Genomic DNA, 17,500 nt, shown 5'->3' with positions numbered 1-17,500 from the left:
AACTTCTCACCCAACTAATAACACAAAAATATATTTTTATCACTCAAACACAATAGCAGTAACTTCCTGTGATACATAATTTCTTTAGTAAAACATGCTCTACAACACACTGTTCATTTTCTTTAAATTTTATGATGTACAAAAGAAATTTGAATATGAAAATTGTTGGTTGTATCGTAACAAATGTGACGATTTTCCTGTAGGTGGTAAGGAGAGGGTTAAACACCACTTTGCTCGTTGTAAAAAGGTTCCACACGTGTCCAATGATAACTCAACTTGTTATGGGCTCAACGTTGCAATGGACGTACCTTCAAAACTAAAAAATACTTTTCATTACAACAATGTTAAATCAATCCCATAACTACCTTCGGTTCTCCGACCTCACATTTTATTGATAAGAACAGACAAACCAGCACAAAACTGCATCCATTGTATCAATGTAGACCCGTCTAGATAAATCGATAATTCGTGTCCAGACTCACGGGTCCTAGTGGTAAAAAATCATTTAAAAACATTTTCCAGTGAAACAAAATATAAAATGAATAAGTAAATTTTGAAATGTGCGGTTGGACAGTGATTACATTAGAATGGCTGAAGCGAATGCTTTGATTTTGATGAAACCGGAAAGACAATGAACAATTCCATTTGTGAAACGAATTTTTGTTTTCACACAATATTGTATTTTTTTTTTTTATTAGGACCAGACACATTTACAGCAACAATCAATGACGTTATAATATGATATTAATAAATAATAATAATGCTGAAAACTTATATAGCGCTATAACTCCGAGACACCAGACTCTAAGCGCTTAAATTACAAATTACTTTGGCTGAAACATAATCATTTACACACACAAGCACACACACACACGCACACACACACACACACACACACACACACACACACACACAACAATATTCTTTCGGTCCTGGAAGAAATAGAAGCTCGGGCAGGCCCACAAGAACCTCTTCTAGTGACTGTGAATCCCATAAAAGTCTTGGTTTGGACACCATACTCGACACGATAGCTTGAGCAGGACAGTCCTACAGGGCACAGTCGAAGGCCAGCGCAGAAGAGGGCGCCAAAGGAAGATGTGGCTGGACTATATAAAAGAATAGACAGAGATGTCGGTTCCGGGGCTGCTACATAGGGCTAGCAACAGGCAGGCATGGAGGAAGACTGTAACTTCTGCTTCACGCAAGCCCCCCCCCCCCCCCCCCCCCCCCCCCCCCGACGACCATCCGGTCATGGGATTGAGTGAGTGAGAGTAAGAGTGATATGACACTCGGCATCTGAACTGTGGGTTTCTAGTTCGAGTTCCGTCGGAGGGCGACGCAAAGTTGAATCCTTGGAAAAACCAATTTAATTTACTCACATTATCCCACCATACTATCAAGTGTAAAATGAGAACAAGTCAGTAGTCAGTAACAGCGTTATCTTTGTCGAAGCGTGTAATTGATAGCTTTATAGCCGTTATGTCTCGGCCTTCATATCCAGTATTTATTGTTATAATATATCAAGTGGTCCCAAAAAAAGCGCCGCTATTTCTTTATTTCTATTGTAAAAAATTATAAAGATATCTATCTTTTTAAAATTGTAATACTATTAGAACTGTTATTTATTAATAGAATTGCAAAATATTAAAATAATTATTTCATTGTTCAACAAGATGTTGTTACAACCTATACGAGCAAAAATACACAAGCTTTTCTTTGAAGTAAGAATGTTTATTTCATAAAGAAAGACAACTGGCCGCCTCAACCATCTGACCTGAATCCAAGGTTTACGTAATTTGGACTTCTTTGACCGAGAAGGTTTATAGTGGACAAAGATTTGCATTTACAGAAGAAACCTTGAAAGAAAGAATTATTTTATGCCGGGAGGAGATAACCATTCAGAAAATTCGGAAGTGCATTTCAAGATGGAAAAAGAGACCACGTTGGTTAATTAAAGTGCAAACATTGTAATCGTTGGACCAAAATAGGTATGTGAGTGTGCTATAGATAGTTTGAAGATGACGTCACTCAGGTCTTTGTTATTGTTTTCTGCCATCCGCGTTTATGAGTAATGCTCACTGAACTGTATCAACCGACTATAAACGTTCATGTATACACTCAGTTTTGTGTGTTTGTCCGTTATACTTCCGGATGGCAATGTTGTGAGCTTCTTAGCCAAGCGCATACTATCTATATAGACGATTCCTCACACGATGAAGAGAATCATGGTGAAAACAATGTTTATGGTGACGTAATCAATGTTTGCTAATAATATAAAAAGGACAGCAAATGTTAAGATCGTCTTCATTTTACTCTCTGGTGCAACGTTGCGACAAACCGTTTCTGAGCAGAGTTTAAAAATATCACTGTATGTTTTTTCTTTCTCAATTCATATTTCATAAAGTTTTGACAGTCTACGTATAACGATTTGTTTTTCTTGTTTTTTTTTTTTTGTTTTTTTTTTTTTAATTTTGAATTTGAAAGAAATTCAATTAAGTCTCAGAGATACAAGCCGACAAAAAGCGACGTGTTTTTTTGTTTTTTTTTTTTGTTTTTTTTATTGTCACCACCTGGCCGTTTTATATTTCTGACATTTTAACTTGAAAATTCACTTTTCGTCATCCGATTATCCGGACAATACAATACGCTTCAACAGTCGTAACGTCATTTCCCTCGTAATGACGCAAGGTAACTTAGTAACTGGCTCTAAACTATCGGAACAATGGCGGACGCCCTTATGAAATACTTCTCCGACGAGCATAAAAGCGTATCCAGAGGAGAAAAACATTATAAATCTGATCATATTTTGACTTTTACACACTCTGATCACAAGACATATGAAAAGTTCTAGCCAACACGAAGAATAAAAAGTACCGATTTTCTTTGTTTAGAACCACGATGGCCGCCGTTGCTGTGCGACGTGACATTATACCGATTCCGTTCTTCATTACGCCTTATAAAATACTGGTCAGACAAAAAGTGGTATCTGACCGATTAATGATGTTGTGGGGAAACAAATAATAAATTATGTTGTTATATTCCATTCAATTATACCATTTTGTTCATAAGCTTTCCTTATAACAATATTATAAGAAAAGCTTATGAACAAAATGGTATAATTGAATGGAATATAACAACATAATTTGTTTCCGCACAACATCATATTATATAAAAATAAAATGTTACAATACGGTATTTTTATCGGAAATCCATCACTTATTGACCTCGAGCGACGCGTACTTATTTACAAGTCTGATAACCCAAAATAATCGTGGGCCCATAATTGTAATACTAATAAATCAAGGCATAAATATTGTCCATTACAACAATGTTAAATTAAACACAGAATTACGTTTGGTTATCATAATATATGATAATGAACACTTAAACCTCTCGTAAAGATTTAGTAGGCTTTTTTTTTCCTCGGTCTTGGGTCAATCTATTTCCCAATATAAGTCAAAATCGTAGATAAAACCTTTTTCAGTTCAATTCAATTCAATTCAAATATTTATTTATTATCGGTATTTAAAAAATGTTTCGTAGATAATGTAGTCAGGCTAATAGAAGCAGTAGAGATGATTCACAAATGCTAATGTGTTTATTTTAAACAAAAGCCGATATGTTGATATCCTGTGCACGTGTGCCTGCCACGAACAGTTAATTATAATATAAACTCCTCGGCGAGATGTGTTTTTCAATTTAACGATAATTGAATTTCAGACCAAAGGGCTTGGTTTAAAAGCGACAACAACAACAACAACGCACACTGTTAGAATGTAAGGAATGAACGTGTGGATAAAGCATGAAAACACATTGGATAGAATGTATGTTAGGAATTTTAAAAATCAAAGAGTCTATAAGCAAAGCAATGTATTCGTTAATTTGTTTATATTCTATAAAATGTTTTTCTTTAATAAAGATGATCATTATTATAATATTGTGTTAGATATATTAATATAAATTCGTGATTGTGCTAAAGATGGTGATGATGCTGACGATGATGATGATGATGATGATGATGATGATGATGATGATGATGCTGATGATGATGATGATGATGATGATGATGATGATGATGATGGTGATGATGATGATGATGATGATGATGATGATGATGGTGGTGGTGGTGGTGGTGATAAAGTTGATGATGATAATGTCTGTTGTTTTAAAATGTAAGGTAGTGTCTATCGTTGTTTTAATAACATTCCTGTCTTATTTACACTATTGAAGTTACTCACGGGAGCAGTATCCAACTTGATAAATTATGATTTGATTACTGGTGAAGATTTCTGTCGTCTGTCCACAGCGCAAGCAAGGCCTGTACAAAATAGTCCCTAAATTATCACAGATAAGACTTTTATTTGGTGGCAAGTCATGGGGAATGACCTGCTGTGGCAGTGTTGTGGTGTTGTGATAAGATCGTGAGCTGGTATCGGCGGTGCGGGGGAGTTAGGTTCTGGTGAGTTACGCGTGCGTTAGTGTGTGAGTGTGTGTTGACTTAAAATATAGATGCGAAGAGAGAATTTATCGTCAGAAGTTGAAAGCAAGACTTGATCTGTTCGTCGTTCCGTTTTACATTTTAATGTGTGTGTGTGTGTGTTCTTGTATGGCATTACTTATGGGGACCAATACCTGGTTACACACCAACGTTCTGAGGACCCCTTGTCATTGTGGGGCCTTACACTCGGGTCCCCATAATGGTATTGGTTTAAAACCATCATTTTGACGCCCTGAACCATTTCACCAAATTTCATCGAAGTCCCCATAATGACGTTTTACTTGAAACGTGTGTGTGGATTTTACACAATTTACGGTGTGTGAAAATATTGAATTGCGTTGGTGTGCGTCTTGTACCGCTCTTCTGAAAAAGAGTTTGAAACGGTAGACGCCAACCGGAAGTTTTTGTCTGCAATGGCTGCGCTCGGCTTCACTGTACTGACAGGCGAAGATGTGGACTTTTCAACGTAAAAAAGGGGTAAGAAATATTTTTTTCCCACTTTTAATTAGTTATTGATATGGATAAAAAGCAAGTCTAGTTTTAATTGTTCGGGATCGGATCTCTTAAAATTATTTTTTGGATTCTTACTCTTACCAATCTAACTAAACAAATCACTAAATTACGACTTCATCAGCCTAGAGTTAGAGCTCTGCGCTATGGCTATGCTATCGGCATCGGCGATTGTTAAGATTTCCGCGTTAAATTCTTAGCAATGAGGGCTGCCTTCTCTTATTATTATTTTTAGAGTTTAAATTCAGGTAATAGTAATATCGCAGTGTTGCGGTTCCCAGTCAATTCACGATGTTCTTGGGTCGATATTTCTCTCCCCACATCAGTGCAGTGAGCAGTGCTACCGGACTTTGAACTTGACAAAAAAAAATAATTCAAAATTAATCAAGACCAAGACATACGTCATTGGAAAGGTATTGCAACACAAGAACAGTGATACCACTTAAATTCCATGCTGTAGAAATAAAGTTAGTACAAAAACAAAATCTGGTACCTATCTTAAATTTCTCGAAATTCGATTTACATTAACATCAATATCAGTTTCAGTATCACTAAAAAAATCGTGTGCATTCTCCACTTTTATCTATTTCCGTCACATTGTAATGAAATATAGGAAAGAATGAATGGCGTCAGGGGTATGCATGCTTGCTGCAGGGATGGTCTGATTTCTGATGCCGGATGAAATTGGGACATGACATTTATGATACATCATCGAATAAGATTTTTAAGTTTAGTGTCATGATGTTAATAATTAATAAAAAGGGACAAGCTTTATAATTGACCTCAGTTATCAATTGAAATATTCCTGTTTCATCCTCAATGCTATTATTCAATCACTTACAATTTATACAAAACATACACCAATGGACTACTGATTGCAAACTAAATACAATGACACAAACACATGCAGCTAGGCGTAGAAACTTGACAGGCCAATCAGCGCTGATCGCAATATTTGATCGTTGCTGATTGGCTGCTTAATTTCTGTGTGACGTCATGGGATGCCATGGAATCCCCACCGACAGAGGCAATGCTAATTCACAGACATATTATGGGGTACCCCATTCACCCGGCGCCTCTCACTCGTGGCACATGAAGGCAGTTGAGTGAGATGTGTAGTGTAATGACCTTAGCGAAACCTATGTGTGCTATGGTAATGACTAATGACGTGTGTAATGACATGTAATGGTTTCCTGCCATATAGGACAAATTGGCGATTTTAATGCCAAGTTTCACAATTCTGATATGTAAAAAAAAATCTTCACGCACAATTAATTTGGTCGGATTTAATATCACTCTTGTGTTGCAATTTTCGCAATTTCATTGTCAAATGATGAAAACTTGGTGATTTGAGGGGGGGGGGATGCGGGGGTTGACAGCGATTTTAGAGAAGATCCATTTCGCGATGCGAAGGCGTGCCCAGGTAGCATCGCAAATGCTGCTTTTTATAGCTGCTGTTTGCGCCATTTTCACATAAAGAGTAGCAGTTGTGATACGACTAAGCCGTTAAATAGCACATGAGTTGCATCGCAACTATAATTTTTATACAGCTGCCATTTTTGGAATTTTCACTAAAAAGGCAGTAGTTGTGATGCTTAGTTGCGACAGTCATATCGTTCTTGCGGCTGTTTTCAACGCTGACTTTTTCACACCATTTCACTAAAAAGCAGGAGTGAATCGCACCGCAACAATTACTTGCACACAGCTGCCATTTTTTGAATTTTCAATAAAAGCGCAGCAGTTATGATACTTAGTCGCGAGTGAGTCACATCGTTCCTGCAGTTGTTTTCAAAGCTGCTTTTTTCACACCATTTCCCAATAAAGCAGGAGTTGCTTTACAATTACGCCATCGGATCGCAACAATCTCTCCTTTTATAGCTGCTATTTTTACTATTTTCATATACAGCAAAAAAAAAAGCGTGTCGGGAGAATGACTATAGTCAGATGCGGTTATGTGAAATTAAAGCCGTAAAAGGAAGCCGTTGTCAAAAAAAATCACAACTGCTGCGCTTTTATTGAAAATTCCAAAAATGGCAGCTGTATAAAAAGTAATAGTTGTGTTGCGACTCACTCCTGCTTCTTTATGAAATGGTGTGAAAAAGCAGTTTTGAAAACAGCCGCAAGAACGATACGATTCAGTCGCAACTAAGCGTCACAACTGCTGCCTTTTAATGAAAATTCCAAAAATGGCAGCTGTATAAAATAATAGTTGCGGTGCGACTCAGGTGAAGAAGTATACACAAACTCCTAGTATAAAACGAAAAGCAAGAGGCGACAAACAAAAAAAATACGGGAACTTTGGGTTTCAATAATCCAACTTGGCATCCATATCTATCAGGCCCCGTTTTGAAAAGAAAACGAAAAAAAGTCATGCACACACACACACAAACTACACACGATGCCGAATGAAATCCCCAGTCTGAAAGGACACGCTCGAAATCTTGGACACGCTGGTCGCGAACTTGACATTTCCAGCAGCCAAGGAAATCCCCATGACGTCAGACTTGTGATCGGCGCTGACTGGCCTGTCAAGTTTCTAAGCCTAGCTGCATGTGACACAAACATCGTGAAAATCCATATTTATAAATAAGAAAGAAAGAAGAAGCTATCAAAAAATAAAAAATAAGGTCACAGCCACAGGCCCTATTTCAGGTGCCCATTTTTGAGTCATGCCGGTATCAAAGTACCTTCTAAAACATGCCTTTACTTGTTGCAAACCCTAATATCAAAAGAAAAAAAAATTAACAATTCCTATGCAGTCTGCAGTAGGCTGGGTAGCCTACACTAAGACTAAGACACTGACAGTTCTTGGCTACGTAGACTTTGAATCATTTATGATTCATCTGCTGATCTATGTGTTTTTAATTTCTTCTGGTTACTTAGTTGGTTTACTTATTTGTAATTGCCACTGTTGTAATTGACGAGGGATGAGTTTTTAAAATGCAAGCCTCCAAATTGGAGTATAATAAATGTTTTTTACATGGCTAAAGTCAACCACTCACTACATTTTTTTTTCTTTGATAAAAGTTTATGTATTTGTATTGTTTCTTTTTTTCAGAAACCGTTGAAAACTGCAAATGAAGTTTTTTCTTTACTTTCCGATTCTGGGATGATAAAGAAAGCAAAAGACAAGACTGAGGTAACTACATTGTTAATGATATGAAGGTTACATAGTTTTCTAGTCATTGATTAATTAATAATTATCTATTCAAAGACCTGCTTTGTTTGATTCATGGAATATGTATTATGACCGAAGCCTTTTCTAATTGGCTGAGATGACTCGGCTAGGTTTATGCTTTAGTTTAAAACAAGATCCTTTTTTGCTCTGAGTTGTCGTTCTTAAGTATGCTCATAGTTTAATGCTATTATCTGTCATCTGCATATTTTGCGGCCGCAAATTCCGGGCCCTTCCGCAAATTTCACAAAATTGGCAAAGTTTGGCAAATTTTCCGATTTTTGACATTTTTTTTCTTCTGAAAAAACGTTTTCTTGTGATTTCTTTTTCACTTTTAGCTGGAATTAATGATATTATTTGTCAGGATATAACGGGCAATAGATTTCATTTGAAACACCATTTTATCTAAAAGTAAAGTTGGAAAAAATTGGAAACCATTTAATTTTCATACATTTTTTCAAGGATTATGGGGAGTTTAGGGGTTAAATATCATATCACGTCTAACTCTGCCCCGCAATTTTTTGGCAAATTTTGGCACTTTTGGCACATTTTGACGTTATTTTTGGCAAATTTTAGGCTCCTATTTAGCAAAAAATGCAGATGATAGTATTATGTTTGTGTAACAATGTACCTTTTTTTTTTGGTTGACTGTCAGTCTGGGTAGAGCCATTTGAGAGATGCCAGATTGGAATGCACATATATATAGCTGCATAAGTCTACTTCTAATCCTCTATTCTAATATATTTTCTGTTCCAGAATCAGAGATGTGCGAACTTAAGGCCTCCTCGTCGTGGTGGACAAATTCCTGAAGAAATAGGCAGTAATTGCAGTAAGTTTGATTTTATCATTTTCATTTTGCTTTTCTAACCACTCAAACCAAAAGGAATATTATTACCTCTTGAATGCTTGTCAACTTTTACATGGCATTCAAATGCTCAATTGAGGGTCCCTTGAGATCAGTTGATAGAGTTGTGGCCTATCACACAGATATCCCGGGTTTGATTCCAGGTTCAGGCAAAAAAGACATTAGAATTTTTTCCAATCCCCCTACCTATCCAGCAGAAAGTGGGTAGCTGGATATCATTAGACCTATTGGAAATGGGTGTAAAGTACTTTTCAAAAGACCAGTGTCCTATCCAAAGCGTAACAAGAAATTGCTACTAGTCAGCTCCGAGCTACAGGGTTAGGCTCTGGTCTTATTGGCATGAAGTCCTTTAAGGAGTTACGTATTTGAATGCCTGTTTACTCACATTAAAGATAAGAAAAAGAAAGTAAGTCATTACAGGCCTAATAGTAGCTCATTTTGGTTTCTAATAATGTGTATTACTATTACATTTCATATAGTCTATCACTAACAACTTTCCATCGGTTCTTAATTAACTTTGGACAATCCAGCTGGGTTGTCATAGAGTGAGCCAAAAATATCTTATTTTCCCCTCATTAATGAGAAAGTTCACTGCCAGGCCAAACAACCAGCAGTGCTCTGCAACAAAGATGAAAAATTATTGTTGATAATCTTATCATAGAAATCATATCCTTTCTTTTAGATACTGCATTTTGAAATGAAATAATCTTTTTATCTCTCTCTTTTTCTCTTTCTCTCTCTCTTCCTCTGCCTCTCACAATATTGAGTTTAGAATGATGGCATTGCTCTTTCATTTAGTCTGTAACATAAATGAAGATGGTGGGGGTCAGTTATAGAAAAGAGTTTTGATTATTGTACTTTCATCTCCTTGATTTAATTCTCTAACCAAGTTAGTTTTCAAAGACATAACCAGACTATATGGTTAGAGAATTACATCTACAATATATCTGATGTTTGCTTCTCTGGAGTAAAGAGAAACTTCATTTCAATTTTGCACACATGTTTTGATATATACTTTTCATGGTCATTTCAGAAAAGGACAGTGAAGACGAATATGTCCCCGAAGGCCCAAGAGAGAGTGCTTCTAGCTGCAAAACAGACAGCGATCCAGAGGATACTGATGACAAAGGTAAATAACCTGTGATGAGGTGTTTTTAGTGAAATAGAAAAGATACAAATACAATGCCGAATTAATTCTGTCTTCAGAAGAAATATGCGATACATCATGTTCCGTTTTAAAAATGTTGCTGTTTGGGGAATAGTGAATGACGCATTGGACAATTAACTAAAATATCACAAATTTGAGTATCAATTTGTTTACAGTGGAAGTCGCATTCAACGAGGTCTTTGGGACAGGGCCCCTGACCTCGTTGAATGCGACCTCTTGTTGAATGCGACTTTGTCCTAAACAAGGAATATAAATAATGAATCAGTATGAAAAAGTTAGATTTATGATTTAGCTTCCTTGACGAGCACATTACGGCACCGGGATTCTTCTGGGGTTGTTTCTTTTCATTTTAAAATTTTATTTATTTACATATTTAAAAAAATAAAAATTTTGCATTTCAATGCATGTATTTTATTAATAAGATTAGCCCTTGTCCTTTATTCATACAAAACTGAGACCATCACAATTAACACTAAGTCTGTGTGATGAAATCTTAGCTGCGCATGACCTAACCATGGCACTACACGTCACATGTCTGCTGCCAGCATCTCCTCATTCATCGAAGTAAATACACCTACCCATCCTCTCCTCGCCTCACAATTTCTACCAACCCACTCCATAGAGGGACTACATGTTGTCTATGACCGACTCACCTCTTGCCTTACACATAGGAATACCTACCAGATAAAATTCTACACGACACACGGCTGAGTAGCATCGTACTACTGTAAACCACGCACTACACATTGGACAACATGAGACGTTCGTTTTGTGGAGGCAAGCAAACAGTGACGTTCAAATGAAAGTTGTGCCACTCTGTGGGTAGCATTGCTCTGGCCTGAAGCCAATGGTCTGGCCTAAATGACCTCGTTGAATGCGACTTTAGGAGCTAGGATGCTCGTTGGATGCGTTTTTATTTACTAAGAAAATATAGGGCCGGGAATCGGGGATTTCTGAATCCCTCGTTGAATCCGACTTCTCGTTGAATGCGACCTCGTTGAATCCGGTGCCCACTGTATTGAGTTAGAAGAATCTTGTACATTATGTTAGATAATTTATATCTTTTTTGTGTTAAAAATGTCTTAAAAACCTGAAAATTAAACCCAACAAACTGTTTTGAAGATACAAGCAAGCATCATTCCCTCTTACAATCTTATTTCAGAAATGGACAGTGAAGACGAATATGTCCCTGAAAGCTCAGGAGAGAGTTCTTCTAGCTGCAAAACAGACAGCGATCCTGAGGATGCTGATGACAAAGGTAAATAAGAACCTGTGATGCTTTAGATTTAAAATCCAAATACAATAAGCAGGAATATACTCTAATTTACCCATAATAGTACGTACTTTGATCCCTTGAAACCTGTTTGTAACTCATTTTATACTGTGACAACACTGGTGCAATCCCACATGTCACACAGATGTATGGCCTTGAGCATTAGTTGTATTGCATGGTTATTACCAAATTGTTTTATGAAGAGAAGAATGATTTTTTTTAATGCCTTGAGATAGTCTACTATTCTATCCAAATGAGTCAGTTGTAACCAGTCATGTTAACCTACAAAATTGAGACAGCACTTTTTTTTTGGTGAAATATTTCACCCCGAGAAGGGGAAATGATTTTTTGGTTTTCCGTGAACCATATGTCGTTGTAAGAGCAGCGGCAGTGTGTGCAAATAACCTCTCCCAAGGTTCAATTGCAGTGCCAAAAGTGGGACTCGAACCCAGATCTCCCATATCACAGTGCAATGGCTTATCCGCTCGGCTATTGCGACACACTTGGGGTCTACATGGTATGCATAAGTACTTTGAATTGCACAACAGCAAGTGAAGTCATGTTTTTTATTTTTGCATTTTCAGACCCCAATGAACACCAAAGAAGTCCTACAACTGCAAGTCTAGTTTGTGTTGCAGAGAGTGAGGTAGAAAGTGGTAGCGAGTCTGTCATCATCCCTCTCCCACAGCTCGATGATCAGGAGGCTGACCTTCCACAGAAAGCAGATGACATGACTGTGCAGAAAATGGTGCCAGGAGGATCGGGGGGTAAAAGAAAATGGGACAAACGACATTCTTGTTTGTATTGTGGTAGACTTTATGCTAAAATGGCTAGGCATTTAGAAAGTGTACATAGTGGGGAAATTGAAGTGGCAAAAGCTTTAGCCCATAAAGTAGGTACCAAGGACAGAAAGAGGGAATTGCAGTTATTGCTTCATCGTGGGGATTTTAAACACAACAAAACAGTGATAGATGCAAAAAAAGGTTTTTTGATTCCGGCTAGAAGGCAACCAATAACTGACAACTTAGAGGCTTTTACAACCTGTGAAAAATGTTTTGGACTTTTTCTAAGGAAGGATTTATGGCGTCACAAGAAAAAATGTGCTGCCTTCAATAATGAAACCAAAAGCTCAAAGAAAAATACAAATTTTCTTTTACTTTCAAGTAAACAGGAAGACGATAATAGTGATTTTGAAGAAAAGATTTTAAACACAATGAGTTCCGATAGGATCTCCCTCCTTTGTCGCCATGACAGTGTCATTTTGCAGTCTGGGAAAAATCTTTTTTCTAAATTTTTAGACCAGCCACATCAATACCAGTACATAAAACAAAAAATGAGAGAAATTGGCCGTTTTTTGAATGAAATGAAAAACGAATGTGAAATTGAAAATATTACACAGTGCATTGACCCCCTGTTATTTTCAACTGTTGTCAAAGTTGTCAAAGTTTTAGCAAAGTACAATTGCATCACTGGAATTTATGAAATACCTTCACTTGCTTTAAAGTTAGGCCATTCCTTAAAAGCCTGTGCAGACATTTTGAAATCAGAGGCTTTGCAATCAGGAGATACTCTATTAGAGAAACAGGCTGAAGCATTTACCAAACTTTATTCTTCTGACTGGTCACATCAAATATCATCGAGAGCTCTGCACACTCTTCACAAAAGAAGATTTAACACAGCAAGAAGACTACCTTTAGCAAAAGATGTGCAGCTTTTATATTGTTTCATTAAATCCAAGTTAACAGATGCAATAACACAATTGCGTGAACACCCAAACCCAAATACGTGGAGAAATTTAGCTGAGATTGCTCTAGCACAGATGGTTCTTTTTAACAGACGAAGAGGCGGTGAGATGCAGAGAATGAAAATTGAAAACTATCAGAATGGATTGGCTTCAGGAAAATCTCTACAAGGGGAAATCCTGCAGAGTTTGAGTAAGTTTGAAAGAAACTTAGCCAAACAACTCGAAAGGGTAGAAATTAGAGGAAAGCGAGGGAGACGAGTGCCAGTTCTTCTACCCAAATCTCACAAGGATAGTATTGACTTGCTCCTCGATTTCAGACAATCCAGTGGGCTTGCTAACAATAACCCATATGTTTTTGGTGCTATCGGTGAAGGTGAAAATGTACTTAGAACTTCAGATGTTCTCAGGAAATTTGCCACTGCATGTGGAGCAGATCAGCCAGACTTATTGACATCTACAGCACTTAGAAAACATATTGGAACAATATGTCAGCTGCTTGATTTGAAGGAGAATGAACTGGAAGCATTGGCTGCCTTCATGGGGCATGACAAGTCTGTTCATAAAGAATACTATCGTCTTCCAGAGGACACGATGCAACTTGCTAAAGTTAGTAAGATTCTCTTGCAACTGGAGAAAGGAAAAATTGACAAGTGTAAGGGAAAGAATCTAGACGAGCTGGAATTTGCTGAAGACGAAGCAATTGATGGAGAGGAATTAAGTGCTGATGAGGATGACCTTGACGACTGCGTTCAAGGCGGTGACACAGGATGTAGCAGCATGACCCCTGATAGTACGACGATAATGCCATACACTGAAAACTGTCAGGAGGCTGATACTGTTAGAGAATCTCATAAATCAAAGAAAATCACAAACAGAGTAGTGAATAAAGAAAGGAAAGGGTGGTCTGAGGAAGAAAGAAAAGCTGTTGAAAAGGAATTAGGGAATTTTTTCTTTTTAGAAAGATTGCCTGGCAAAGCAAACATTGAAAATGCTATGAGAAATTCTCCAATCTTAGCAAACAGACCCTGGAGACAAATCAAATATTACATAAAAAATGTTCAAACTAGAAAAAAGAAATTTGTATAGAAATTTGTTCCCTATGTTATTGTATGTACGGTAGTACATAAACTAAGCATTATCTTGTTGTCGCCTTGATGTACAGACATTTGTTGTTAATTCAATTAATTGGTACCTTATGCAATTTGTGATCAGTACTTTTTCCTCCGACCTCCTCTCTCTCTCGTTCTCTTTTCTTTCTCGCTCTCTCTCTCTTTATAAAAATTTCAATACTATGTTGTTTTTGACATCAACTTAAAATCAATATGAAAACATGAACATATTTTTTTTTCAATAATGATACTGATAATAATATGTCCAATTACAGGACAATTTGTTGTTGATGATAATAATGTTATCTCTGACCATTATATTGTGGAAAATGTCAAAACCAGATGAACACAAAAGTATTCAAAATTACTTTTTATTTTGTCTCGTTATACTCGTATCAATGAACTGAAAGTGATTTTAGCCAAATAGTCCTTAAACCAAAACAACTTGCAGAATAGTTATCAAAATCATTTCTGTTAATTAGACCAACATTCCTATTTTGACATTTGTTAACTTGTATAAAGTGATGTTTTGTGATTCTATCTTTTTCCACGTCATTATCTTTGCTTATTAGACGAGTTAAGATCTAGGCTTAATCAAACTATTGAGAAGTCACATTTTCATTCCCCGTTCTGGCATACCATTTTATTCAATAAAACATTAGATGCATTGACTTGCTAAAATGGAGTCAATTTTACCAATTGTTTAATAATGATTAATGTGTTTGTAAAAATACGCCCTGGTGCGCTAGCAAATTACCTATCTGTTCCTTTGGTTTTCAGGGTCTCACCTCAGATGTTTTTGCTTGCGCTCTTGAACACACAATTCAAACCACTGTTAGTTTATTAAGTTTTGTTTTTTCCGCCACATATATCATCATTATGTATAAAAATTGTTTATGCTTCTTTATCGTCAAGAATGGACTATTTCTTGTTGTATTTTCGTTATATGGGTTCGAGCATCTCAAACGGTAGAGCACTGTCTATTCATTAGGACCCGAATTTAGCTTCAATGAGAGCTGTCTTTGTTTCTGCCCTCTCTATCCAGAAAAAAATGGGTACCATCGTTGAATACTAAGACACGTCCAGAAAAGTTATGTGGCATAGACTAGCAGCATCCCATCAATAATGCAAAAAGTAATTTTTGTCATCCCTTCTTACACCTCAGAGAGCAAGATGTATACTCTTACTAATTTTTGAGTCTTCCTGCTCTCATAGGACTTTCGTTTGAAATTAATTAAGATTGGAATTCAATATTTCCCTCAGTTATAGTATGGCTCTTTTCACTCTTTTCTGATAATTATCATGGTATATACAGTGGAAACTCCCAATAACGACATCGCTTGGGACTGGAAGATTATGTCTTTATTGGGAGTATGTCGCTATCCAGAGTTTTTATTTTCACTACGAACATAATTTAAGTATAAGATTAGGGACTAGAGATTTGTGTCGTTATCCAGAGAATGTCGTTATTGGGAGTTTCCACTGTATTTAATAAGATAATTTTAAAATTTCCCCAGAATCAACTTCAAATCTTTATTAATCATTATTTGGCATTATTATTTGGCTATGATTATGAATAAACAAACCTCATTTAAAATCAACATATTTTTTCCGTCTTGATGATTTGACTGGATTCCACTGAACACCCTTTATACTCCTTATGATTATATGTCAATGTTCAGAACCCTACCCTTGGCATTGAGGGAGAACTTTCACTTGGTCAGTTCTACATGATTCGAATGTGTACAAGATAGATTGTTATCTGACATCAGGATCCATATGGTAGTTTAGTTGGTAGATACCTGGCCTGTAGTGTCATCATTTCAAAGCCTCATGAAGACAGAATTGTTCTGATATCATCTACTGAGCAGTGAATGTTTGGTTGCATTTCATTCTGATACAGACATAGTGACTAGAAAAATGATATGCCAATAGTAATGCAAGTCGGGTACAGCCTAAGGTTAGGAACATTTTGTTTGGAGTATCCCGATCTATCTTAATGTCCTATTCTTCTTTTTGTTTTTACATTCTTTTCCGTATAGATGGGCATCTAATTCTCAAGGTCCTTAGAAGTAATGTCTACTGTAGACACACATCAAAGGTTCCTGCTAGTAATGGCCACATTTTAAACTCCCAAAGGTCCCTAGAAGTAATGTCTACTGTAGACACACATCAAAGGTCCCTGCAAGTAATGGCCACAGTTTAAACTCTCAAAGGTCCTTAGAAGTAATGTCTACTGTAGACACATCAAAGGTCCCTGCAAGTAATGGCCACAGTTTACACAGGTCCTTGCAATAAATGTGCACAGTTTACACACCAAGTGAGTCCCCACTAGTAATGCCCTGTCTCATCAAGTCCTCACAATGACTACACAATGACCCTACAATGATGGTGTAAAGTGAGGCCCAAACATACTCTAGTCAAACCTTTGTTATTTGACGTATTCTAAAAAACGACACCTGCCATCATAGACGGCTGTTTTGTCCACCAATACAACGTATTGTATGTTTCCTAAACCCACTGGAAATAGAGGTACCCACAAGTCATGTGTGAAATTATGGTCCTGACAAGTCATGCCATACAAGTATGTGTGTGTGTGTGTGTGTGTGTGTGTGTGTCGGGGGGGGGGGCAGGGAGGAGGAGGAGGAGGAGAGAGAGAGAAAGAGAGAGAGAGAGAGAGAGAGAGAGAGAGAGTGTGTGTGTGTGTGTGTGTGTGTGTGTGTGTGTGTGTGTGTGAATGGGTTTGTGAAAGGAGTTGTGTGTTTAATTTCGGGTACCTGCATTGCTGATGAGGGAGTGAGTAGGCGAGTTTTTCACGTGCATCTGTCTATTTCTCCTCGTTTGTGTGAGTTCGTGACACATCGATCTGATAGCGTTGATACAATGATTGGTGACAATTTTTACCGATGACAGTGGACAACAACAGATGTTTGGTGACACAACAGTTGCCAACGAGGGTTGCCATATTCTTTTTGCATAAAATGCCAAACAGGATGTAAAAAATGCCAAATGGTCTTTTTAAAATGGATTTTTATTTACATATTATCTCTTCTGCTAAAATATACCAATTATTTTTTTTAATATATATAGGGATGGGGATCGACAATGTTCCTTACTGCCAATGTTAAATTTTTATCATATAGCACAGAATTAATGGC

The 17,500-nt window shown here is 37.0% G+C and overlaps 2 protein-coding genes across 4 annotated transcripts in view; one reads left to right on the top strand and one right to left on the bottom strand.

Moving 5' to 3' along the window:
* Nucleotides 1-4,470, bottom strand: part of LOC144973611 (retinochrome-like) — a 30,068-nt gene extending 25,598 nt beyond the window's left edge. The window contains exon 1 of one of the 2 annotated variants that reach the window (XM_078916262.1): nt 4,239-4,470. The gene's annotated coding sequence lies outside the window, so the exon portion shown is untranslated. Of the gene's footprint in view, nt 1-365; nt 516-4,238 lie in introns of those variants that run through there. The other variant, XM_078916263.1, reaches the window with a different exon arrangement.
* Nucleotides 4,471-4,592: 122 nt separating this feature from the next.
* Nucleotides 4,593-15,943, top strand: LOC144973610 (uncharacterized). Of its 2 annotated transcripts, XM_078916260.1 has the most exons (6): nt 4,593-4,975; nt 8,067-8,147; nt 8,940-9,012; nt 10,082-10,177; nt 11,379-11,474; nt 12,074-15,943. In XM_078916260.1, the coding sequence occupies exons 1-6, from the start codon at nt 4,949-4,951 to the stop codon at nt 14,317-14,319; spliced, it is 2,619 nt and encodes an 872-aa protein (XP_078772386.1). In that variant the 5' UTR covers nt 4,593-4,948; the 3' UTR covers nt 14,320-15,943. The 2 variants fall into 2 exon arrangements, with proteins under 2 accessions (XP_078772386.1, XP_078772385.1); XM_078916259.1 differs by lacking the exon at nt 4,593-4,975 and having other exon boundaries at nt 7,699-8,147.
* The last annotated feature ends 1,557 nt before the right edge of the window (nt 15,944-17,500 follow it).

The sequence above is a fragment of the Berghia stephanieae genome, chromosome 5 (assembly GCF_034508935.2).
Source record: "Berghia stephanieae isolate SIO BIC M18660-M18661 chromosome 5, UCSD_Bste_1.3, whole genome shotgun sequence".
Taxonomy (NCBI): domain Eukaryota; kingdom Metazoa; phylum Mollusca; class Gastropoda; order Nudibranchia; family Aeolidiidae; genus Berghia; species Berghia stephanieae.
The sequence above is the reverse complement of the archived record's forward strand: the minus strand, read 5'-3'. Positions and strand labels throughout refer to the sequence as shown.